General features: G+C 38.6%; 2 protein-coding genes across 7 annotated transcripts in view; both read left to right on the top strand.

Moving 5' to 3' along the window:
- Positions 1 to 26,720, top strand: part of LOC122154942 — a 78,679-nt gene that overhangs the window by 28,378 nt on the left and 23,581 nt on the right. The gene's annotated exons all lie outside the window — the stretch shown is intronic.
- Positions 302 to 26,128, top strand: MARCHF7 (E3 ubiquitin-protein ligase MARCHF7). 6 transcript variants are annotated; one of them, XM_042808482.1, is made up of 11 exons: positions 302 to 447; positions 5,114 to 5,270; positions 9,852 to 10,010; positions 11,564 to 11,732; positions 13,316 to 13,483; positions 16,435 to 17,229; positions 17,320 to 17,551; positions 17,803 to 17,972; positions 19,220 to 19,329; positions 20,715 to 20,828; positions 24,543 to 26,128. In XM_042808482.1, the coding sequence occupies exons 2-11, from the start codon at positions 5,124 to 5,126 to the stop codon at positions 24,738 to 24,740; spliced, it is 2,262 nt and encodes a 753-aa protein (XP_042664416.1). In that variant the 5' UTR covers positions 302 to 447; positions 5,114 to 5,123; the 3' UTR covers positions 24,741 to 26,128. The 6 variants fall into 6 exon arrangements, with proteins under 6 accessions (XP_042664416.1, XP_042664417.1, XP_042664415.1 ...); XM_042808483.1 differs by adding an exon at positions 22,651 to 22,699 and having other exon boundaries at positions 16,435 to 17,551; XM_042808484.1 differs by having other exon boundaries at positions 303 to 447; positions 17,398 to 17,551.

The raw sequence follows: 26,720 nt of genomic DNA, 5'->3' as shown, positions 1-26,720 counted from the left end.
AAAACCTCTGCTCGCCGTTTTAAGGCTTAAAGTTGAACTTGATAGTCGATTCAAAGTATAGCGTTTGAGCTGTTTCTCCGCAAAAACGAACAGATCGCCTTAACTTTGCGGAGCGCCATCATTTCACTCTCCTAACAGCTAAGGTCAGCGGTGCTGGATGCGATCGGGAGTCTCCCCGTGCCGCCGTTCGCTGTTTGGAAACACAACCCCACGGTACGCCCCGCCCCACGGCGGCCCCAGGCCGCTCCCTCCGCCGTTCTCGCGAGAGCTGGGCATGGGCGGGGAGGCGGTGATGATTGACAGTCGTGCAGTCTCCGCGCTGTCGCCATTGTGTTGCAGGGAGAGGCGACTGGCTCGGCGTGGCGGCCTGTGGGCCCGGCGCGATTTGGCTCCTTCCGTGGGTGCTCAGTTCCTGAATGTCCGTGTCTTGACGGCTGTGCCGTGAGAGTGAGTACAGACGGCTTACGGTGTCGAGGAGGGGAAGATGTCCCTGTACGCTCAGCTCGTGCTAGTGTGCGGGGCTAAGTCCGGCGGCTCCGCGCCGGGCCTGGGAGGAACCATTTTGTGTTGGAGCTGGTGCCTGGCTCCTCCGCCCTTTTTTTCAGCGAAGCGCCTCTGACGGCCGCACGCCTCCGCGCCTTCTCTGGCAGCGGAGATGTGCGATGTTCGCTGTCGCCCTGTTCCTTTCCTCTGAGGAGTCCTCGCCCTGCGGGGTCGGGGCAGAGCGGTCGACGCTGTGCTTCAGCCTGGCGCGAGCCCCAGTTTGGCGCTGGCCTGGAGCGCCGGCGCAGCCCGGGTGCGGCCGTGAGCTCCTGGCCGGAGCCTCAGCCTTGTTGGTTGTGCCTCTCCCTTCGAGCCTGGGGAGGAGGAGGTGGTGCCCTCGTCAGCGGCTCTGCGGAGCACCCACTGTCTAGAGCCTGCTGGCTGCAGCCTGGGGGAACAGCCCAGCGTCATGGCACCAGCTGCTGCAGCGTAGGCAGACGATCGGCATTGGTAAGTATTCGTGCCCATGGGACGCTTGAGAGGCTGCTGAGTTTTTTTTTTGTCAGTCTTCCTTGACTGTATGTCGAGAAAATAGCCCAAACAAAGAATTGTGCAGACTGAGTGAATTGTCCCCGAACTCCATCTTGTTTGTCATAAAAACATGTTTGTGAGTAAACACTGAGGGAGACATGTGATCACGAGTTGCTGTGGGGGAAGTCTTAAGAACAGTTGTATATCAAACCATACAAAAAAATGTAGACATAGAAGCTGAAGTCATGGAAGTGTCATCGCATACTTTCAAGGTAGAAAACTTGTATTTAGGAGCTTGGAGTGAGGCATGTGCTTATCTGCGATGAGGGTACAAGAATCCTTTAAGCTGTTGGTTGGAAGCATGGATGACTACTTCAAATTGCCCCTCATTTCTCAGTAGAACGGGTCAGGGTAGGAGAGGGAAGTGAGAGATTTTTATTTGAGATGTTTGTCGTGTGTGTTATTTTTACTTTCTGAGATTACACCGCTTTCCTGCAAAGACCGCTTGGATCTTCTATCTCTTGTTATTTCTATCTGTGGCTATTTTAGGTCTAGTCGATCTTTTATAACGTAATCAGAGGGATGAAAGATCAAGAAGGGCAGGACATTTGAGCTGTGTACTCAAAATAGGCTGTTCGACTCCACCTCCTGTTACAAGTTGGTCATCTGTTTCCCAGGTCCAACTTAAATGTAAAGTTTGATTTCAGATCTTGGATTCTTACAGAGTCTTGAGACGCATCATTTGTATCCCTTATTCCAGGGACAACCAGAATTGTTCACAGGTTTTTTCATGAAGTTTTAATTGCTAACTTTCATAACATGGCATGAGCTGATGAAATATATTGCTTTGATGAGAAGAGTGCTTCTCAACCTGTTGTTCCCGTTCTCATTTCTCTGTTGTTGGATAACCAGAGCGAGTAGTGTCAAAGTGATGGAGAAGCCAGAATTGTGTTTTGCAAGGGTAGTGTGTTGAGGTTATTTGTTGAAGGACCCAGCAGGTGTCAGTATTTGAGTAAGGTGTGCCTTTCCTATGTGGTGTCAACAGGTTTTTAATTCAGTTCAGACTGCAACACAACTTAGGTGGTTTATTATTATTATTTATTATTATTCATTCCTCAGAGAAGTCATTTAAGTATTTTTTGGCCTCACTACCTTCTGTGTAGATTGACGAAGTGACTGCTTTGTCATTATAGAACTCATTATAGCGTGTTAATTACCACTTGGGATTTGTTGAATTCCTGTGTGGGTAAACAGAATGTTTGAGGTTTTAATTTGGGTGACTTTGCTCATTCAAAGAAACCCTTTAAGATGCTGATACTGGAAAATTCTTATTTTGAAATATCATATAAAAATATGATATTTCCCTTGCAGGCATGTAGTACTGTGGCTTTAATAATATATCTTTGTTATAGCGAGACCACTATCTCGCTCTGTCCTGTGTTCTGTGAGTAGCTTCGCATGTTCACCTTGACCGCTTTGTTGAGTTACCATGATCAGCATAAGCCTTACGTGTGTATTGTGTGTATTCAAGCCAACTATGAGGACAGTTGCTTCTCAAGCTTCCAAGGTACAGTGCTTAAAATGGTTTTCAAAGAACTCTTGACAAAAAAAAAAGCAAAACCCAAAAACCAAGAAAACCAACCAAACAAACAAACAAAAAAAACAACCAAAACAACAAACACAAACCCCCAAAACCCCCGGGAGACTTCTTACTGGTGTTGATTACCAAAACTGAGATGCCTAGTATCTACTTCTAGCTATGTAATACATTAAAGTCACGGCTCCATTGACTTCAGTTGCAGATGTAGGCTTTCATGATCTCTGCTAGATGGATTCCAAGTTAACTTTATGATGCATGCCCAGACATTGAAGAGCCCTTGTATAGTGCTTTTTAAAAAATGTTTAATCAAAATAACATACTTCATGTCGCTGAATCTCTGTTGAAAGGCAAAGATAAAATCCAGTTTTCTTGAGCAGAAGTTCTTTGTGTAGAATGTAAGGCCTTTTTTTCAGTACCTTTTCCATGTTTGCATCCAACAAGGCAGGGTTCCTCTTGTCAAATGCCTGTTCTTGTACAACTCTGATTCATCTTTATAGTAGATCCTTCTCGTTTGCTGGCTGAGGCCAGGACTGCAGAAAAAATATACCGTTGTATTAAAGGAATTAATCATACGTATGCATAAACTGACATTAAATTTTGCATTTTCTAACATGCTGCCTTTATCTTGTCCTCCCACATTTTTTGTGTATAGTTTCTGCAAGGTTTCTTTACTTAGAGAAATAAAATATTACATAGATTGTATCATCTTGACATATTCAGGTTGAAATCACAACCTGTGGTAATTTACAAGATTAAGCTGATTGATAATGTCCTCTTGGGGTTACCACTGTAGGAGAAAAAGAGTCTTGTGCCTTTTTATGTATGCTTGTAGAAGCAGTCTTCTAATCTTGGGCTCCATTTCAGCTTCTAGAGATAGTTGGGTGTGCTGCCCAGTCTTCCACCCTGTCATTTCCTATTGGAATGCTCTTATTTTGTCTGTTCTCTGGATGGTGCATAAGCAATTTTATAAGTATTAGATGATCTCTGATGTATTCTTGAAGTTCTCGTAACTTCTTACGCTTCTGTCTCCTCGCCCTGTTCATCCAGACATGAATTTCTACTGGTAGGAGATTCCATCCCTTCTTCTAGAACTTTTCAAAAAAAAAAAAAAAAAAGTTCTCCCTACAAGATTAAGCAATTTAGGCTACTTTATATTGTGACCTGTGTTGTAAAGCTAGCAACTGAACACACCAGAAGAGTGGTTAAAAAACCTTCCATTAAAGAAATTAACCTCAGCTGTCCAACTGTTTGGTCAATGGAGTTCTGTAAAAACTAGCTTTTAATACGTAGAATAGGTAATGCGGCATGACTTTTGGCTATGATTAAAAGTCTTGAGTATGTGAACTTGACTTAAAACTGCAGCCAGGCATGAGGAGCGTCAGGATTGATACAGCAGCTTTTCACAGACTGTTACTGATGAACATGGCTGATTTGTGGGGGGGAAAAAAAAAAAAAGTGTTCTTTACTAGTGATAATTTTATTTTCTGATATAGCTTGTTCTCATTCTCAGAAGGTTAGGTCAGAATTAAAACTTATTAAATAAAACAGATTGTACCACTTCTGCAAATTACCCTGTATCAATGGAGTTCTCAGCCATCTGTTTAGAGTTGTTAGTTGTTGTGCTATTCTTCTTGCACCACACCACTGAGGAGACAGCAGTTCTCTTAATTTTTTTTTTAAGAGCTACCCTTTGAGGTCTGATTCTGTCTGTACCATCCTGCGGACAAAGAATCTGGGAATGTTAACAAACCAGTTAGCTATCCATCTGGAGTTTTTGAGCAACGTCAGGTCAAGATACTCTTTCAAGGACAGGAATGACTGTGGGATCACTTCTGCAGAAAAGGCACCAGCATCTCCTTTGAAATGCCAAAAAATACCAGAAGAGCAAATGAACACTCAGCGGCTCAAAGGCGAATTTATATATCCCTGTGAGACAGCACTTGTTCTTTTGTATACATGAATTTTCATGGGAGTTGTCCTTGGGGAAGTTAAATATTTCTTTGAGGCAGGTAGAATGCAAATGTGTTTTTTTCACAGGAGGGTGAAGTTTTGTACTTTTGACCCTGAAGAATAAGTCTGAATGTAGTTTCTGCAAGTATCGAGATGCAGTTCATTAACAAAAAGGTAATAGATGAATTTAGGAAATTTGAGGACTTTTTCCGTGACTCCTGGCTCATTTTCTGTTAATGTTAGTGCTGCAGAATTTTAAAGGAAGTTCCACTTCTAACAGCAAGAATATATTGTAGTATAATAAGAATAGCAAAAGGGGCTATATTCCTAGTTTTCTAACATGGAATGGGAGGAGATGTAAAGAAGACATTACAAAAACTAGTGTAAGAACTTGTATTCCCCATCTTACTGATGCACAGTCAGACTGAAGCACTGGATAAATATTTGTATGTGTGACTCATATTTATGATACACTGAGAATGACTTGTGCGTGTTTTGCATGTAGGTCCTTGCTTCTAAAAAAAAAATAATTAGTGTGTCCTTTTGCAGGATACAAAGAATGGAGTCAAAACCCTCAAGAATTCCTCGAAGGATATCTGTTCAGGCCTCCAGCTCTTCACTAGGATCTAGAACATTGACTGGAAACAGTTTAGCAGGTGCATATAGTGCGAGAGAATCTTCACGGAGATTAGAATCCGGATACCAGGTAACGTGTTTTGTCTCTTTCTGTAAAGTATAAATTAATTTTAATATTTGTTTTTCACCAAGAGAAATTCTGAAGCCCAGACAAGGGGGTGGAAGAGAAAAAAAAAAAGGAAAAGTCCCATCCAGGGCCTTGCATTTATTAACAAAAAACAAGATTAATTCTGAAATGCAAGGATTTAATAACCAGGCCAGTGACAGTATTCTGCAGTGTGAACTGATAGTTCTAGGTTTGCCATCTTTACTTCCTTTTGTTTGTAGTGGTATCTCTAAAAATCAGTTGTTCAGTGAATGAAGGGCATCCCGATAGTGTGGATCTGTTTTGGCACTAGTCACTGCAGTCTTAAACGTGGGTAAATGTTTTTTTTTTGTTGAGGGGAGGTTTTTGTTTAAATTTTGATGTGTATATAGGGTGATGCAAGCAGTACAGGAATATGTTGCAGTTCCAAGAGTTGACAGTAGGCTGTACTACTCTGCAGCATCTACTTTGCATTTTATGGTGAGACGAGGACCTTGAGGCTTACATCACACTGTCATGTTAATGTGTTAATACAGCTAGGCTTTGTGTGCAATAGACAGGAGTGGGGTAAAGCCATTTACTGTTTTTCATGCAACATTTTACACTAACCTAGTTCCTTTTTTGGGGTAGGGGAGCCATGATGCTCAAGAATAAGAAATTGCACTCTGCAGGTACTTTGAAAGAGTATTACGGGAAGTAGAGATTAAATTACTTCAGAAATTATTTTGGGCACTTGGAAACAACAGATGGCTGTTTGGCTCAATTCTCTTATTATTTTGTTTCTGCTCCTGTCAGCAGATCTCACTTCAATTTTAGGCCCAGAAATGTATGCCCATCTTAGTCTCTGAAACTGCAGAAACTTAGTGAGTAAATGTTCATATTTTCTGATAAAATGGTCATGAGTTTGGTCCCTGCTGACAGTCTGTCTGGGACATTGTATTATATAATGCCTTTTCGTGAAACAATTTTACAAGTAATAGAGAATTATTTTTAACACAATTGCAAGTATATGCGTTATATTTTGCTATATCTAGCATGCATGTATTCATTAGTATATAGGCTGTAGAAAGTATCTAAGGGTAGTCTTCAGTCATTTTTGCTTTTTGAATTCCCATATATTTTTCACTGTCTGTCTGCTCAACAGAAACAAGTCAGCCTTTTTCTTTTATAGAGATTTATGGACCCCCACAGTCTAGGTATAACACTGAAAGCTGTTGATCAGATGAGTCTTGAGACAAACTGGTGGTGTGAGTTTAGATGTTTTATCGCTGTTAGGAAGTTACAACACAAGAGAGTTATGTACTTGACCTGTTTTTATTTATTACATGAATTGCAGTGTGTTCACTGCACTGCATATTGCCTTCTGACTATTTCTAGTTGAGCAGAGTGCATCTAACCTGAGGAATGGTCTTTATAACAATTCCCAGTTAAAACAGAGGGGAAAAGAATTGTGTAGGAGATAGTGTTGTATCCCTTTCCATGCCAATTCACAGAAGATAGCTAGAGAGTTTGTTACACGAGACTAGTGCTTAGTGATAAAAGCATAGGGAAGCTCCCTCTGTTGAGTAATCTCTTAAGAGCTGGTAGGAGCAAATTGCATTACTGCTTGCAGGTTAAGATTACAAGTGGCCGGGGCAAGAAACAAATAGTCTAAATAAGGTTAAGCCCAGTCAGATAGGAATGGAATGGCCGGGCCCCTTCTATTTGTTAATCCATTCAGAAGCCTACCTTAAAATATTAAGACCTGCTTCAGTTCCAAATCATTGAAAAGATTTGTCATTTAGAAGAAAAAATGTATGATTATCAGTAGTGCTTTGGGTATATAGAGGAAGGAGAACTTGGAGACTTGGCTCTTCAACATAAAGTCATTTCTGCAGCTGAAGACCGTGCTTGATTATAGCTTAAGTGAAAAACTTCTGGAGACAAAGCAGTCAGACTTTGAGTATCTGGTTTTGGCTAGGGCTGGGGGGAAAAAATAAAAAAAGGTTTCTACTGAGTGGGTTTGTTTTCCTTCCCCTTCCCTTTTATTTCATATAGGTGTGAATTCTTACCTGTCACGTGCTTTTGAGATCCGTCTGGGTAGTAGCCTCTGCTTATATAAGGAGATGTAACAAGCAAGTTAATTGTAAACTCATCTGACGTATGTGACAGTGTTGTTTCTAGGTGATGTGCAATACAAAAATCAAATTAGTGTAATGGTATGAAAAAAACCCTCCCGTGCATAATGATACAAAATTATTAATCATTTTGTGAGAAATTAAGTGGTAGCGTTTTTTTTTGGTTGGTTGGTTGGTTGTTTTTTTTCCATGGAGAAATAGGGTCAAATGTAATTATAAAATTGTTTCCAGTGTTTTCCCAATCACATTTTTCTGCTACTGAAAATAGTCATGAAGAATGGGATACTTTGTGTAATGCTTTAATTGTTAAGTTCTGACAAGGGATATTAAATAGTCTTAAGTTGAACTGAAGGAAGAAGGTAAACAGATGGGTTTTTTTTAAGTTTCAGATATAGCAATTAGATTGAGCTTTCGTGACATCATGCCTGCCTGATCATTTACTTTATCTTCAAGCCACCTTTTTTAATACCCACCATCTTGCTGTTTTTATTGTGGCCTTGGGGCATCTTTCAAAGAAATGAGCACAGTGCAGAGATGCCACAGCTACCAAAAGCTTTGTGTTGGCTTTAGAATGGTAGATGGTGTGGTTCCATGAACTGACTTTCAGTGTTGTGCTAGTGTGAGTGCGTTGTTCTTGGATGAAGTTCTTTACTGTAGTGATCCTTACACTTAAACTAAGATGAAATTCGCACATCTTCGGAAGCTAACAGCTGGAGAAAAAGCAAAGGCGAGTGTTTAGAGATCAATTAAGTTTGTAGGTATGGCTCATACTAAGGATGTTTTAAGAGAGCTTTATTTTACCTTAAAATTTTGGAGTTGTTTGCCCATGGTCAGATTATCCATATGTGAAATAATCTAGAAACCTGATGAATCCTACTGAGATTTTGAAATACGAGAAAACTTACTGGCTAATACTTTATTTTCATGTTTAATTTTGCTTGTGAGAATGATGAGCATGAATCTTCCTTCAGCTTTTTAAATCCTAATATTTCAGCTTTTAAAAAATAATGACAGAAAATAGTATAGTTGTAGTATAATAGCTCATAGAAAGAGGAAAGACAAGTAATCACAAATTCTGCTTAGCTGCAATAAAATGGTTGGATTTCTGTTATTTTTCTAATTTCAGCGTTATTCTGCAAGCAAGTTAAGTTGCAATGTTTTAATTACCATCTATTCATTGAAATTCAGTGAAACTGGTAGTGTAGAACCTTATCCCTTAGGTTCTCTTAAATATAGACAGATTTGTATGTTAAACAGTTCCCAGTTTAATTATTAAAAACTTGCCTATGTAGCCAAGGTAAAGATGAGAGCTCCTGAGTATCTTAGAAAACACAAAAGGAAGAGTTACAGTCATTGCCCTGCAGACACCAGACCTCAGATAACTTGAGCACTTTTTTCCTGAGGTCATGCAGCAAACAGTGGTTATTTGCAGGACCGTTTTGCCAAACGGGTCTTAGTTTGTTATGCATATCAAACTGTGGATTCAGTATCTTTGAAATTGGCTACTAAAACTACGTACCCTACTAAGCCCAAAATGGTTTTGTACCCAGTGCTGTTTTACGGGGGGTTTCAGTGTTCGTGATTTATAAGAAACTTAGAGACACAAAAGTTTAAATTTGTAGTATAAAATGGAAATGTATTTCTACTGTTTGCATGAAATGTAATTGGAATTGATGATGACTAATTTGCAAGCCTTTCCTGTCAGTAGCATGATGATGGATTATTAGAATAGACTGCAGAGAAATAAAAAACTTAAGTTGTGCTAAAAGGGAAGTCTTTAAGACTCAGAGAAGATACTGTATAATTTGCAGTAGTCTGGTACTTTTTTTTTAAGGAATAATAACGTGATGACAGTTTACATTTGTTATCCCATCTATTTTATTAGGACAGGTCATGCTCCTTATGTAAAAATAATTATCTGTTAGGCCCAAAACATGGTTTTTCGTCTCCCCCCCCCCCCCCCCCCCCCCTTCTGTGTACCCACTCTTTGCTATATTAAAACTGATGACTAGGACAAGACTGATGGCTTGATTTAGTGGCCAAAAAGCCACTTTTGCTGTGGCATTTTTGCTGTCACGGAGACTATTTCTACATGTGTGGGGTTTTTTTCACTTACCATTTGAAAGTCACATCCTTAATTCTGCCCTGTTGCTGGAGTGTCTAAGTTGACATAATGCCTCAAAAGCCTTACATTTCAACTTTTTATGTTCCACAGTCAAATAAGAGGACAGATAAAGGAACTGATAATTGCTAGAAAGTAATTAAAAGAATCTTTTGCCAGTGATTTTTCTCTTAAGCCTGTTTCATTTCTCAGGTTTCCCATGAGTTTTCTCATGAAAGGTTTCCGTATTTCTTAGTACTGCCACTTCCCTGTATTTTCAATATTCAGATCAGATACGGAGTAAATTTTGAGTTACAAGAGGCATATGATACATGTGTTGTTCTTCAGGAATCCAGTGTATTGAATAGTTCCAGTAGAGACTGGGGAATTGGAGAAAGAGACACACATGAAACTCCTTGGAAGCTTACAACATCCTCTCCAAGTCGCTACTCAGGGACACTTGATCATCCACATTCTGGAAGAATTTTGGGAAACAGAAACAGATTGGTGAGAAATTTGAATTGTAATACTTGAAAAAAAAAAAACCAAAAAAACAACGAAACAAAAAACAAAAAAAAACCCCAGGGTTTTACTTTAGCCATCCCAATCTGAAAAGCTGCTAGCAGGGGCTCACTGTAATGAATCTAGAGATAAGAATATATTACCAAGTTAAGTCATAGGGAAAGCAGAAAACCACTTTCAATTGCAGTAGAAGTATTAAGATGGCAGAAGCAGAAAGCTGTGAAGATGCTTGGTGGGAAGCTAGTAAACGAGTGAAAATTCTGCTCACTTCCAAACTGAAAGATGTTTGGCTATTTGAGATAAGTTGGTGGGAGGGAGGAACTAGCGTGGCCTTCAGGGGAAGTCATGGTAGGTGTCTCTACGTACAGTTGAAATGCAAATGGAGTCTGTGGTTGTAAATGGCCTACGTATCTGGATAAGTTGGTCCTGTAGAGTTTTCAAAATGATACATTTTTTTTTTTCCATTAAGGTTAATTTTTCTCTTAAATTAAGTTTTAATGAGAGTGAACATCACAGAAGATGCTCTGAAAATTCTACTTAACAAATAGCGAATGATTAAAAGAAAAGTTACATGTTAAACAGATGATTTGTGAGGGAAATCACCCTGGCTTTGTACTTGGTTTGTGATGTTGTTTTCTGTGTCTTCCCATCTGTTTCTTATGATGGGATATGAAAAATGCTTAGATACTTCTTAGTTTTAAAGAGTAACGAGTAGTGGCATAAGCTTAGTAAAAAACATAATGAAGTAAAACACAGTTGTGATACCTACTCGAATTTGGTTGATCCGTAGAGGGTCTTGGTTGTAGATACTTTCTTGGAGGACAAACAGCTCAGTTCATCTTTTTGATCAAGCTCAAGTATTTTATGTCAAGAAATAAATTCAGAACACTTCAAATAGGAAATGAATGCCTTTTCAGCAAGTAACCAGACTCACCACTTTATAGGCTATCCCAGTTTTATTTTTTTTTTACTAGCTTCCAAAAACTGTTTTGTTTTCAGTGCTGTACATTGCAAAAATTGTTTTGCACTTTGAACTGTTACAGTTGCACTTGAGCTTAACGTATTCAAAATATATCTGGTCTAAACAGCTTATTAGAAGCTAGAGCTGACTCCCTAGCTGAATATATTTTTAGGTTGGTAAAAAATAAGCTGGATTAGTTAAACTTAAATAAAACAAACTGATTAATTTTGGCCATTTCTGGACAGAAAAATTATGTTTCCTCAGAGATCTGTAAAGCTATATTTGAGCATATTTATAGCATCTTACAAGTTAGGAATACCTTCTTCCCCTGTAAGCCACATCTATCTAAAAGGAAAAATAATGCTTATTTTGGTAGAAACTGGCTTCTGTTGGTAGGATTGTCTTGAGTAAACCTGGGAATACTTACCTAGAGCACAAGTGTACCTTTTTTTTAAAAAAAGGGCTGCATCTTAAAGTTATTCTTTACTATTTTTGTGAGTCTTACATAATGTACACTGTTCAATGTAAGTACATCTGAAATACTGTGTCTGTAATTTTTTTTGTAATATTGTTTCAGTCTACATCTTCTTCTCATTTTACATCTGGGTGTTATGGTGAGTCTGAGAGAACTCAGGGAGCATATTCAAGACTGCATAGCCAACAGCGAGATAGTGATTCAAAGAGACCTAAGCTATCTTGTACATCTACCTCTTCTGTGAGAAGTAATGGCTTGACTGCCTTTTCAGGTGAGAGGTTGATTCCTATAGCTGAGGTATGTGAAAATTGTCTGAGTAGTAAGATAGGTTTTATCAAGTTTTAAGACTTGCTTTCGAAATATTATACTTAAATATTAAAACCCTGTGCCAAACAGAAGAGTAGCAGCATCCAAAGTGCTGAGAATGCTGCTAACATGGTCTTTTGAAAACCCAACCTGTACCTATTCCATTTACAGTAATGCTGAACTTCATGGCTCAAATATGTCTCAGTTGGTTAAGATTACAAGGAAAGAATGATGGCAGCTGCTGTTATTTCATGAGTCAAATTGCGTTCATAAACCTGCATGTGTCAGGGACAGCAGAAAGTAAATCTTCACCTTACTTAGCTCAGAGATCCAAGGAGCACAGTGTCATGGCTGGTTACAGGACACTCGTTAGGGATCAGTGAAGAAAGAGTTCTTTCTTAGCAAGGCCTAAACTCATTCTATAGGCCAGGCAAAAAGAAACGTTCTGTGCTAGGAGCTCTTTCAGGAAAAACAAGACATTTTTCACTGAAGTTGTAAATAAGTATGTGATACTTGGATAGATGCAAGTTAAGCAATATGTGAACAGAAGTCTAAAGGTCAGGAAATAATGATCAAAAACTTAAACTGAAAATACTTCTAGGCATTTTGAAACAGACCGTTACAACTATTCAGATGACCCTTGTGAATATGGATCAATGTTCTTATATCCACTGATGGAACCACACAGCCACCCAAATAAAAGTTAATAAATTCTTGCTCAGAACCCAGTATTGTTGATGCTTTCTTATTTTTCGTTAATAAAATGTCGACCATAACATTTCTAATTATGGTGTAGGACTATCTTGTCTTTCCATTTCCAGATTGGTTGGTCGTCACATTGCTGACCAATGAATCCTTGGATTTGGATTTATAAGTTAGTAGTAAAACAAAATAAAGGTGAATTTTTCAGAGCCGCTGAAGAACGCTTTTTTTGGAACAAGGGTTTTGTTGACAGCTGAAGTATGTACAGTTCACCCTTTAGTTGTTGGAGCTGCTAGCAAAAAACAAGATCCCTTTTTAAACTGAAATGTTTTACTCTGCAGTATGAGTGAGAACAGTATTAGTCATTGTTTTTAAAGTTGTGTATAAACTGTGTTTAAGGTTCGGCTGTCTTTCTGGAAAATCAGTTTTAGGGGCATTTAAGAAACATCATTACAATGGCAGCATTTACTAAGTCTCAAGCTGCTGTTTTGCTGTATTGTGAAGCCTATTTAATAACTAGCTACGATTAGAAAGCAAGATGCTATTTCTTTCCTCTTCCTGTCCAGTATGAGTGAGTGTTAATTGGTCTGACTCTTCACAAAAGTATTACTACTTTTTTCCCGTTTAGATTTCAGAACTAACTCACTGCAAGATTACGTAAGTGACAGCATCAGCAGAGAAGTGCTTATTCTTGGCTTTATGTTGGCAGCTGGCTGCTTGATCAGCTTAGTGGTACTGTTAAACTCACCCTTGATATGATGTAACTGGGATGCTGCAGAAGTACCAGCTGTAATGGATTTTTAAGTGATAAAAAATACAGGAGATTTATTTACTTTTTTTTTCTAGATTCCTCTTGGAGGTACAGTAGGATTCCTAGATCTTCATCGATGATGCTTGGCTCCCTTGGAACTGAGCTGGTGAGAGAGCGAACAGAGTTAGAAAGAAGAACAGATCTGTCTGTTAATAACCTGGTGGATCACAGCTACAGAAACAGTGACTTTCAATCTTCAACGTGTATGTATTGTACAACTGAAAGCTTGTAAACCTGTAGGTTGCGTGCCTGTTAGTTTCTTCATGTGTTCTTTTAGTACTTTCTTCAAAACACAAAGCCAAAAGACTTACTTTCTTTTAAGGTATCCTTTTAGATAAAGTTGGTTCGCTGCTTTCCATGCGTTGGCTAAACCATCGAAGGATGTATGAATGGTCTAACTTGTAGATGTATTCAGTCATAAAAAAATGGTATTGGTGTTTGCCAGTGTAACTGTGTGAATAGTCAGTAAGCCTGTTCTTGTTCATCTTAAGATCTCTTTGTATTTAGGTATGGGGAAAGAAATACTGTTCGTTTGGCTCAGGAAAGGTTTTTCATGAAGGTGCCCATATTGTATTATCTCACTGCAGTTGGGTTCTTGAGTAGTTATTAGGGAAAACTGCTAGGCCACTGAAAATAAAAGTGAGTAAACAGGTACTTTACGTGAGGGCAAGAGGCTTGTTCTGCGGTAACTGCAGAGACTAGTATGGACTTCTGCACTGTCATTTTCATTGCTATTCAGAGAGTTGTAGCCTTTTAGAGCTGTCTCAGGGAAAAATCATCAGTCTCGATCTGTCACCTTTTGCAGATGCATTAGTGGTATTTTATAGTGCAGAAGTTTAAAATAAAATTACCATTTTTACGAGTACAGAAGATAAGCAGAAAAGATAAAAGCTAGTTCCAGATTTCATCCTGCAGTCTTGGCTTACCAGAAGAGTATGTTTTAATGTCATCATACTCTACATTTCTTTAATAATTGTACAGTTGGAGTTTACCTCGTAGAGCCCAATGGTAGAAATGGGTGGGTGGACAGCTTTGCTTTGTGCTGTCTATGCTGCATTTCTAGCAGTAGTGCCAGTGTTAAATGCTATAAAAATAACTCCCAACCGTGTTCGCTGCTGTGTAATCAAAACCGTATGGCAGATGCTTGGCATCTGTGCAGATGTGTCTGTAGTTTGAACCTGCCAGATGCATAAGCTTCAGATTCAATAAATAAATGGTGGTTGCGATGCAGGACCTGTTTAAAAAAAAAAAAAAAAAGACAAACAAACAAAAAAAAAAAAACCCAAAACACAAAAGCAAACAAACAAACAAAAAAAAAAAAAAAAAAAAACCAAAAAAACACAGACTCCATAGCTACAAACATGAAAGGTTTCCATTCCAGAATACATAGAATCTGCCTCCTACCTTAACCTGCTAATGCTTGTTAAGTAGTGAAGGGAAACTTCTTCAGTATTTTAGGAGGATAATGGACTTGAGCTGCTTCCTCTGTTCCCTTCTTCCTCCCCATGCCCCCCACACCTAGCCATTTAAGGAAGCTGATGTTATCCTCCTCAGCCGCTTCATGTAGTATTAACTACAGCTACGGTAGAGTTCTTCTCAGTGTGTTGAGGTACTCGTACGCTTTTTACAGAAAATACACCTAGTAGAATCATTAAATGGTTTGGGTGGGAAGGGACCGTTAAGGGTCATCTGGTCCAATCCCCCTGCATTGAACAGGGACATTTTCAACTAGATTAGGTTGCTCAGAGCCTCATTGGACCTGACCCTGAGTCCTTCCAGGGACGGGGCATCTACCACCTCTCTGGGCAATGTGTTCAAATTTTTCACCACCCTCATCGTAAAAAATTTCTTCCTTATATCTAGTCTGAACATCCCCTCTTTTAGTCTAAAACCATTAGCCCTTGTCCTGTCGCCACAGGCCCTGTCAAAAAGTCTGTCCCCGTCTTTCTTATAAGCCCCCTTCTCTATATTGAAAGGCTACAGTCAGGTTTCCCTGGAGCCTTCTCTTCCCCAGTCTGAACAACCATAACTCTCTCAGCCTGTCCTCATAGAAGAGGTGTTCCATTTGAGTATCATTTTCATGGCCCTCCTCTGGACCTGCTCTAACAGGTCCGCATCTTTCTTGTACTGAGGCCTCCGGAGCTGCATGCAGTGCTCTGAGGGTGGTCTCATGAGAGCAGAGTACAGGGGAAGAATCACTTCCCTCAACCTGTTGGCCGCTGGGAAGTGTTGGTTGGGTGATCAGATGTAAATGTAAAAAGCCGTAGAGGACGCAACAGTGTGGTGCTAGTCATCTAATTGACTGTAGGTGGTAAAGGTAATCAGGAGAGCAAATGAGATTACTAATACAGAGCAGTTAAGTCTGGTGCTTAAGCCTGTTGCGTAGCTGAACATGTGAACTAACGTAGTTGTTGCATTTATTTGATAGAAGTAATAGCTAGGTAAGCCTTTTGGGCTGGAGCCGTGGAAATAGAGTATTTCGAGGGTATTCTTTTTATTTTGAAATGTTGGCTTAAAACATCATTATGGGAAGATACACATCTCATTTAGATACTATTCAATTTCTGTTATCCAAAGTTAATAACTTTATGCTACCTTTCAGTACCGTTTGTAACTGCAGCTTTTGATGTTCTTATGATGAGAAGAGTAAGGGTATCTTGTAATAGATGTGGAATGTACTTGAATTCATCCATGCAATTGTTTTGGGTGCTCTGGTATCGTGTTACATTGGTGAAATTTTGACTAATCTGTCTTTCTCAGTCTACAGGCAGAATGGACCTCTAAGTTATAAATATAGCTTGCTGGTTTTAATTCAGATGCTGTTTGTATGTAACTTGTGACACATGGTCAGATTTTTTATATTCGCATATAAGAAAGTGAGTTATACCTTGAATATCTGAAGAATTTGGGAGTGTTAGATTCCAAATGGTTTTACAAGACTGAAACCAGTCTAGGTTTCAGATTAACTTTAGATTTCTGGTAAGTAAATTTAAACTTAATATTGCTCTGGTATCTACCTGCCAAATTTGAAACAGTTTTGAGTAAGGATCACAAAATCGTGGACTCCTACATTTACACTTTAGAGTTATCCATCTGGAATGTAACAATTACAGCCCATTTTGTCATAGTATTTTCCTCTGCTTTTCTGCAACAGATCTTCAAGACAGGCCTGCCTCTTCAATTGCAGAGGGAGCAAGACCAAAAGAGAACTCGTTAAGCACTTTGAGGCTGAATGCATCCATGAACCGCCAGTTGCCTTCTGATCATCAGCCATCTTTTTTCAACAGAGACTCTAACATGAGCTCTTCAAGATCCAACTATTTTTCGAGACAAAGGAGAAGTGAATTGGAATCTCCCCAGAGGAGCACACAGCCACCATTTTCTCTTACTGCCATTAGAGATGAAGCTCCGTCTTCAAGTGGTTCTGAAAGGGTTTTATCTTCTCAGAGGTCACTGAATGAGCCTGCAGCTGACAGTGAAGGGAGGCGCACAACCAGACAGCTGCTGTCTCGTTTAGCATCTAGTATGTCATCTACATTTTTCTCTCGAAGGTCTAGCCAAGACTCATTGCACACAAGATCATTAGGCGCTGAAGAGTCAACAGTGGTCCCAAGAGTTCAAGCTTCTACTCTGTCGAGCAGTAATGGAGCTGCAACTCCCGAAGTTGCAGGACTTCAGACGTCTGAAGCTTCTCAGGGATTTAGTTTTCTTAGACGAAGATGGGGTTTATCAGGAGTTTCACAGAATCATAACTCTGATTCAGATGGGGAAAGTTACAGACCAGACTCTGAAAGTAGGAGCACAGGATCCTGGTTATCATCATCTTTGAGGAACAGATGTACACCTCTCTTTTCCAGAAGAAGAAGAGAAGGAAGAGATGAATCCGCAAGGATCTCTACCTCTGATACAACTGCTAGATCACAACATGTCTTCAGAAGAAGAGAGTCAGGTGAGGAGACTTCTCTTGAAGCATTAGATAGCCCTCCTCGGGCTTCTGTTAGCAGATCACCAACACCTGCAGTATCTGGTATTCCTACAGCTACTGCCTCCCCACCAGATTCAGCCCACGGTAGGAGAAGTTCTGGAATTCTGCCTGGTTCTCTCTTTCGCTTTGCAGTGCCTCCAACAGTAGGAAGCAGTCTGTCTGACAATCTTATGATAACTGTAGATATTATTCCCTCTGGCTGGAATCAGTCTGATGGACAAGAAAGTGGCAAGTCTAAAATACCACCTTCAAGAGACCCAGAAAGACTCCAGAAAATTAAAGAGAGGTAAATTAGTATGTTTTTTTGAGCTAAGACATACCTGACTTAACATGAGAGGGTTTTCTGTAACCATGATGCTAAAAGGAAACTTCCCTTCAGAGAAGTTGGCAACTCAGTCACCTGTGTTCTGACTTTTGTTTTTAGAGAAACTTGTTTAAATCCTCGTAGGTTTGAGAAAGTTTAGATGAACGTAGTTGTCATTATAAAAAGTCTTATGAAATGTATCACCGTGTGTGTTGATATTCCTTCTTATTCAGCCTGCTTTTAGAAGATTCTGAAGATGAAGAGGGTGACTTATGCAGAATCTGTCAGATGTCCTCTGCAAGTTCTGACAACCTATTGATAGAGCCATGCAAATGCACTGGAAGTCTTCAGTATGTTCACCAGGAGTGCATGAAAAAATGGCTGCAGTCCAAGATTAATTCAGGTAAAGCAGACTCTAGACCAAGGTAGACTTCCATTTACATTGGGAGGCTTATCGGTGGGATTACTCTTACTCGTAGTAAGGTATTTATTTGAAGAACAGGCATCTGGGGACAAAGAGCAGTGTGATGCTTACAGGCTTATTGTTTGTCTGTGCAGCTTCTCACGTGAGTAGTTCCAAGAACCGTATTTCTCATTCAGAGGATTAAATGTTTGGGATTGTCTACTAAGATACTAGACAAAATAGAACACTGCTGAAGTGTAGCTTTAGAGCTGCTCTACCACTTTGGATGGGTCTGTTCCCTGCCCTTCCTTTTGGCTGTGGTTCTAGTTTTTAAGACTTTGATAGCCAGGCTGGCTGTAGAAGAGTGATAGGAATATCAAAATCCAAAAATGTTTTTCTGTTGTAACTATACTTAAATACTTTTTTTTTTTTCTAATTAAGATACTAAGTCCTGTTCAAGGCAGTTAAAACGGCTTGTTAAAAAAAAAAAAATTACTTCAAAGTGCATATAGTTGTTTTTTTTTTTTTTAAAGAAACGCTTCAGAAATTGCACACTGTACAAATGGCTTTTTGTGATAAATTGATTGACCAGTTTATAAATAAGTTATCTATAGCGTTTTTGAGATTTAAAAATAGGTGACTTGGTAGAAGACGTGAAGAGCACGGTATAGTTTTTACCAAAGGAAGGTGCTAGCATCTGTTTACTTTTTTAGTTGGCATCAGAGTAGGGATGTATTAGAAGCCTCAGCCCACAAGATAAATTAATTTTAATTATTTAACTATATAAGACATAAATCCACCATAAACTTGCTTTGTTCATCTTGTTCCTTCTCGAGTAGCTTGTTTTAAACCTGGTACTCTAAGACAAAACGTTAATCTGGCAAAAACTGCAAGCTATTCCAGTATATTTATTACTAGTTTTGTGTATATTTGAATTGCACTGTAGAAATCAAACAGCCCAACCAGTGATTTTTATGCCAGACTTTCAGTAACAGGCATTTGATGTCCATAATGAACGTGAGACAAAATATATGGAGCTGGATAGAGAATAAACGTTCTATGGCATTTAAATTCTTACGGTAGCAGATAGTCACTACGTTTGTATTAGGGGCTTTATTTTTCTTCTAACCTTGCTCTGCAGAATAAAGCCAAGAATTAGTTACAGTTTGTAATGCTGGTATAATTGTGTCCAGTGTTATAGCTTTTTGTAACTTGACACTGACTTTCCCGCTGCCCCATCCCACCAGGTTCTTCTTTGGAAGCAGTGACAACTTGTGAACTGTGCAAGGAGAAGTTGCATCTGAACCTGGAAGACTTTGACATTCATGAACTCTATAGGACGCATGCAAATGAACAAGTTAGTATATTTTGCCTAATTTGGTAAGTGTTGGTTTAGTGCTGGGAGGGCTCTCTTCTTTAGAGAAGGAAAATGCATCTCCTTTTCGGAAGGACTGTTACGTACGTAAAGTAATGTCAACATGGAACAGATTTTTCTCCTCAACATTCAGACAAATTCTGCCTTCCTGCTGTGCTTCTTATATCTGAGCTTTCAGTAAGTGTAATATATCTCTTACCCTTTTCTTAGTTGCAGATCTGTCATCTAGCTTTGCAGTCCACTGTCTCTGCCGCATAGGTGTGGTGGGAATATTAGTGTGATTAAATTGAATTTCACACTGTCATGAATGGTCTTTGCTTTTAGCTGTTTTTTAACACAATGAAGCCATTGTTACAAACATACCATTAAAATCTTTTTGTTTCGTTAGAGTGATAGAAATGAACAGCTTCCTGCTGCTCCATCAAGTCCTTTCCTAAATTAAAAATAATTCAAGGCCCATTAGTATTACTCTCGTTATATAAAATACATTATATTAGAACTACTGGATTGTGTTATATTTAAAAATTAACAAATAACAGAAAGCTGGCGCTATTTTAGTGAACTTTATTCAGAGGGGTTTCCCTCTCTCAAACCACGACGTCTGTGAATATAGAAAGACTTATGAAATTTGCCTACCTCAGAAGTTGAAAGAAAACATAAAGTGACGCCATTTCTTGAGCCAAAGATCAACCTCACATTTTCTTATTATTTAGAGTAAGCTCCTACCCTATTTCTCTAGATCCTGTTACTTGGGCCAGGCTCTGAAAAGTCTTTCTCAAGAGTGCCATCATCTTATGGTTTAGCACTACTGATTGTTGATTACTGTTACTGTACTTGGATAGAAGTAAGACCTTTGAAACTTCTTCCTGAAGAATTGACTCTAAATGGTCAGTTCAGCAGTAGCATTTTGAAAGTTTAACTTAGCAGGGAAAATAATTTCTCGAAATATTGATAACATCATAAAGTTCTTATAATATTTCCCTTTATTTTTGTTTTCTGTAAAGCATTGGGACAACTGAAAAGAAACCACCAAAGTTTGTTGTTTTTATTTTCCCCAGTGGTATAACACTGATTATCAGATTCCTTCCTGTGAACTAATCATGCTGACTGAGATTATACTTGTAGAACTCTTTCTATTCATCTTCAGGGATAGCGTATTAGCTCTAGGATGGGCGGGAAGAACCAAAAGGATAAATAGCTTTTCAGTAATCAAATTTTTTTAGTATTACATTTCCCTAATTCTCTTGGAACAGCTAGAGATCAAAAATGTAACATTTCCAGTAAAATTTAATTCTCTTTCTACCTCTTGAATCATATATGCAGACGTGTCACTGACATTCTGAATGTTTCTTTTAATCTCTTTTAAGGCAGACTATGAATTTATCAGCTCTGGTCTCTACCTTGTAGTGTTGCTACACTTATGCGAGCAGCGCTTTTCTGATATGCTAGGAACTGCAAGTGAGGCCAGCACACGTGTCAGAGTAAGTATACGGTGATTTTGTGGCAGGAATTGCTCATACAGGGTACTTTGAACTAGATTTTTACCTCGAGCAGTCTAGGAGCTAGATACCCAAGAAGCATGTTTATTTTACAGATTTATGTCTAAAATGGTCTGGGTTTGTCAATGCAGTAACATCATGCTTGATTTGAAACTGAAGGCACTACTTTATTTGCAGTTACTGTCTTGCAAAATCATTTTTGTCAAGGTTGTTGGTAATTCATTGCTTTGCATGTATGTTGTCATGATTATTGTGATTTCTATGCAAAACCTCGCTCTGTACAAAACATGCAGTTGAGAGTGTTGGACTGACTTGATTAATTTTTCTTGTTATGCCACTCAACATTGCAAAGGTTTAGACTTTGCAGTGCTTGTCTGCTGGATTGTGCCTAAACATGTACTTGAATATTACATTCTGAAACTGACTAGCCACAGTATGATTAAATGGCATTAGTCAAAACTCTTATTAGTTGTACTTGACTGATATCTTGTCACTCAAATGGCTTGGCTCAGAAATGCAGTAAGTACACATTTTACCAGTAAGAGATCACCATATGAAGTTATCTCTGCATAGTGACTCATTCAGAAATCCTATATTCAACACGTTTATTTGATACTAGGTAATGGATAGGTGCTCTCTGTCAACTGAGCTCCTGAAAAGCTTTTTTGTTTGTTTTTTTTTTTGTTTGTTTGTTTTTTTTTTTTTAATTACATACAAAGAATTGACAATACCAAGTTTGTCCAGGGCTTATTGGAATGGTTGCTAGCAGGTACTAGGCCTTTGGGGTGGAGGTAGAACTGTGCTCTCTAATATCTTACTGTGTTAGAACAGAGGTCCTCTTTTTTGTGTACATCTAATGTAGAGCTAGTATTTCATGATCCACAAAGGAAATACCTGCTTTTCTCTGCTACAGGTGTAGAGACATAAAAGACACATAGCCTAGTAGTAGCCAGCATCCAGTACAGCTTATTAGCTTGAGCGTATCAAAGAAATAAGATGTTTTTACAGGTTTTTCATCAGAGGCGAAATTACACAGTTGTGTGACACTGCGTTTTTAAACCAGTGAAAGCACAGAGGCATGTTTGATACCGAACATACAACTGTATGAAAACTGAAGTGCTGTAAATTTCTTTCATTTCATTTGCTGTGTCTCAACATCTGGACTATCACTGAAACAGTGATGTAGATTATCACTGACAAAAAAACACCTGGCTGTGACTTTCAAAGTTGTCAAAGGAATGTGTATTGGTAGGGATTTGGCGTTTTGATACCACGTGCCTAATAGTAATCCAGTTCTTAAACTTTTCATTTACAGTTAAAATCTTAAGTGTATTTATGCATTTTTCATGACCCTCATTCAGTCAGAGGACTCCATTTTGCCATATTAATAGTGAAGTAAATGAGATGGATCTAACTAATGCAATCCTTACAGATTCTGTTTTTCTGCATTACAACTTTTGGGAATAGTTTTCATAAAACTGGCACTTGTTTGTGTGTGCTATTTTCAAAACTAATATGTTTTGCAGACAGTAGAACGTGAAGATGATGCCACAAACTGCTACCAGAAACATTTGATGTAGAATGGAAGCTGATATAACTCTGCAGTAGCAATTTAAAGTCATGTGTCGGGTTTTGTATTAAATTTTGCACTGATTTTTGTAAGTTGGGCAAATGGGTTAGGATAACGGACATCTGGGATGAAGCTTTGGGATGAAAAAAGTGAAGAAAACTTTGCTAACTTGCTGCAAATTTCTGCAGATAACTTCGCAACTTTTCAACTACTTTCTCTCTGCCTTGTTTCTAGTTTATTAACCTTGCAAGGACTCTTCAGGCACATATGGAAGATATTGAAAGTAGGTGCTTCCCCTCTTCCCCTCCCCTCCCATCAGATCAACTCAAAGTTAAATGAGTACAATCCTCCTTGCCAAGATTCCTAATACTGAACGTGATTGCTGAAAATTTTACTTTACGCAGCAGTGCTTTTTCCATTGTCAGTAGAATTATTCCAAGGGAGAGCTGGTTTTAATTCTCCATGATTAATTTCCCAACAGCACAGAGTTGGTTTAGACCACAGAAGTGTTTTCTGCAAGTGATAACAAGATTTCTCAGTAGTTAGTTTGGTTATTGTAATTCTAATGCTAGGTAGTTACGGAATTGGTGGTAACTTTCAGGTTGTAGCCTTCTACATGAGTCCTAGTAGAAAGAAACATTTAAAATTGAATTTCACTGCACATAAATTGCCATTCTTTTCTTGCCATTTCCTCTCATCCCTTTTTTTTTTTTTTTTGCCCCCCTCTTCTACCCTTTATTTTTTTTCTATCCACATGCACTTTACAGTTGTGTGTATTCCTTGATCAGATCTGTCTGCTTCAGGAATGAAATACAAGAGCTGTCAGTTTTGACAGAGGACTAGTGTGCTTTTCACCTAATGACTTCCTCAGTGTACTTAAATTCAAAGCTATATGCTGACTTCTGGTAAATGTATCCTGAATCTAAGTGTTATTTCTGGGCATAATGGATAGGCAGTAGAAGGGTAGTTGTTCTGCCTTTTTTTTCCGCTTCCCCCCAGTGTGCACGTGAATGCCTGTCACCATTCAGTTTGTGTATGAATTTTCAGTGGATAGGATGTACTTGGGGTATGAGAAGGAATGTTGTGTGTGTATGTACGTTTTAGTTCAAGCAGCGGATGATTATTTCTGCATTCAGAGCAGACAAAGGTGGACTTGAGTTCAGAAATTATAAGTTATATGCATCCTTAGTAGAGTAAAAATTAACCTTGGTGAGTGCTATTTTACACAGTAATGTAATCTATATGTGATTCAGGCTTTATCTAACTTACAGGTGAGGAATGATGAGTTTTAGATTTACTACTGATGTTACTTTACTTACATTTCGCTTCTAAGAGCTGGAGAAGTGCAGAGACAGACCTTGCTTCATAGCGTGTTCAGAGATGGAACAAGTTACTCGAGTGTAAATGCTTTCTTGACTACAGAGTTTGCTTAAGAGGGTAGATTAAATTCCTGTTGCGGACAAGCTACCACTTTACAAACTTATTGTAGATGTGTGTACTGACTTTTTTTCATAGTTGACAAGTCTGTATTTGTCTTTTAATTCACCTTGCAACAACAAAATCCTATGCATATGTGGGCCTTATGTTCATTTTGCATATGCAGAAAGAATGACAGCAGAGAGAGGAGCTGCTTCCAAGTAGGCCTGACTTAATTGCATTAAGCAACAAATATATTAAAAAAAAAAAAAAATTAACAGACCTTGTGTTTGTTTAGACTGCTGAACCTTTCTAGGTATTTTAGCTTCCAAATTAACTGAGTCATTTCTTTCCCTTGTGTTGGGCGCTGCTATCATGGATTGAATATATTCTCCTCTGACTACTGTTGGAATTAGCTACTGTAAACACCACATAAAAGTTGAATCTCTGGCGTAATTAAGTTTTCTTCCTTTTCTTTTGAGGAAGAACAGTGGGAGGACATTGCATTTTGTAATGTCAAATTTTGACTTGGAAATGGTGTATTTTTCAGACATGAGATGCATTTAAAAATTAAACTATGTAATCATACAAGGTTTGGGTGGGTATTACAATCTGCTACTTAATATTATAAAATTACTTTTATTTCCACTACTCATCTTAAAGTGCTCTGCTTTCACATACCTTCTGATTATACTGTGTTGTTCCAACAGCTTCTGAGGATGACTCTGAAGACTGACGCTGTTAGAACTTTTATACTGCAAGAGGCAAATAGAATTGCTGCAGAAATGCTGATTTGGCAAGAAAAACGTCAACGTGCATTTGTTTTTTTCCTCTCCTTAGTAAAAAGCGCATTGAATATTGCCGTACCTTTTGAAGCATTGTTGGTTTCAGAATCAACTGCTGCATAGTGGAACTCAGTGGACTTGAGAACTACTCAGCATGTGTGAGGATTAGATACATATAAAATTACTTCCCTTTTTAAATGATGAGGATGATGTGCTTTGTTTTGGAAGACATCGGATTTTGAATATTTAAGGAAGCTATATCTCCCTTTATGTTTCCTTCTTACTGTAGTCAAATTTCTGGTTTTGTCTATCAAGTTTTGCTCCTCTACTGGCACTAAGTGGTTATAGTGGGTTTCAGGGTGAGGGTGGGCAGGGAGGGTGGGGATGTCCATGTACTTACCTAGGTTTTGTTTGGGTTTTCTAAATGCCTCTGTTGCCGCATCATAGAGTAACTGATTGCTTCCAGTGTTAAGGAATGAACAGGAGGATGAGCAAGATACTGTAGAGACTGCTTGTGTTTTGGTTTATTTCAAGATTATTACTACTTAACTCAAAAAGCAATAAGAACTTGCAGTGGTCTTCTGATACTTAGTGGTGGCTTTTTTTTATGTACCTGTTTGGAAATTGGAGAATATATTTGATATTATGTGGCTGTTCCATTATGGAATATTGCAGGTGTAAACTCTTGCATTTCAGCATTCCCAGCAGATATGCAACTTGATAAAGACCTAAGGTTGTTTAGTTCAATCAGACTTTTTTAGATCCCACCTTCACTGTTCAAAGCACTGGTTATCAATGTGTTTTCTAGTGTTGTCACTTCTTTATAAATAAAGACGATAAGAGGTATGCATCTCTACTGGTATTGTCCATTTTATTTAAACATGGATATCTACCAGAACTGACACTTGAAAACTTAGGAAGCTATAGTCTGTGGTATATCTTTACTAATGTTTGTAAATTCTTATCCAGATATTTAAGATTTGTTTCTGACCATTTTCGATTGAAATGCTTTATATGAATGGTGGTACAATAAATTGTCATACATGTATTTGAATTGTATTTGCTATAAATATTTATGTTAGGTTTTTTTAATTACTACAGTAACAGTGTATCTGCAAAGAGTGTAGTATGTTATCCCTTGAATTTAGTTTATTGCTATAGTATGTAAAACTAACTTGTGCAGAAGAAAGGATGTGCCTTAACAGCTGAAATGAGCTCACGTGATTTTAAGAGTTAACTTTGCTAACGTTACATGAGATGCTCTGTCATCTGTAAGATTTGAAAGAAAATGGAACGCTAAGGAAATTGCACATTTCTGTGCTCGTTCTGATAACCTTAGGCACTGGGTATGCAGTGCCAACACTCAGAAGTATCATTCCAGCAATTAGTTGAAATACAGCTCTCTTTCAGACATTAATTTCAAAAGTGAAGGTCCAGGCATATGTGAAAATGTTTCTTAACTCATTTCTGAAGAAAGTGAATTCAGGTTATAATAAAAGTTAAATGTTTAATCCTTTCTGAGTTAATTGGTATAGCTTAATAAAACATCATACAGTGAAGCAGACAGTATTTCATACGCACTCAATACATTTAGAGTTAACAAGCATGAGCTCTGACAGCCAAATAAATTGATGACTCTGAGGATATTTTGAATTTTTTTTTCCTGTCCTTGTAACAAATAGCATTCCATGGAGGTGAGCAGCTGCAATTCCACGTACAAATTTGATTCAGCTGAGTTGTCACTTCGTTGTCCAGCAGCCTGTTGAGCTCCAGTGGGAATGAAGGAGCGATATGGGGGAATATCATGGTGGAATCAGTGAAGAGCAGAGAGTCTGAATGCTACTGCCAGCTCCAGCTGCCTCGCCTGAGGAAAGCTCTGCCTTGCAACCCAGACCCCTCCTAGCTATAGAAGGGTGGAGGCTGGAAGCAGCCAGGATTTGTTGTTTTCCATATACCTGTGCTGTGAGATCTCTATCTGTGAGAGCATCTCTCTGTGCAAGCCCTTGTGGGTCCAAGCAAGTGTGTTGGTGTCAGCACAAAACATGTACATGTTCGTGCAAGTGTCTGTGCAGGCATGCATTTGTCTCGTCTGCTGATACTGTC

Source organism: Tyto alba, unplaced genomic scaffold (genome assembly GCF_018691265.1).
Source record: "Tyto alba isolate M040663 unplaced genomic scaffold, T.alba_DEE_v4.0 Super-Scaffold_7, whole genome shotgun sequence".
NCBI lineage: Eukaryota > Metazoa > Chordata > Aves > Strigiformes > Tytonidae > Tyto > Tyto alba.
This window is presented reverse-complemented; position numbering and strand designations above follow the sequence as displayed.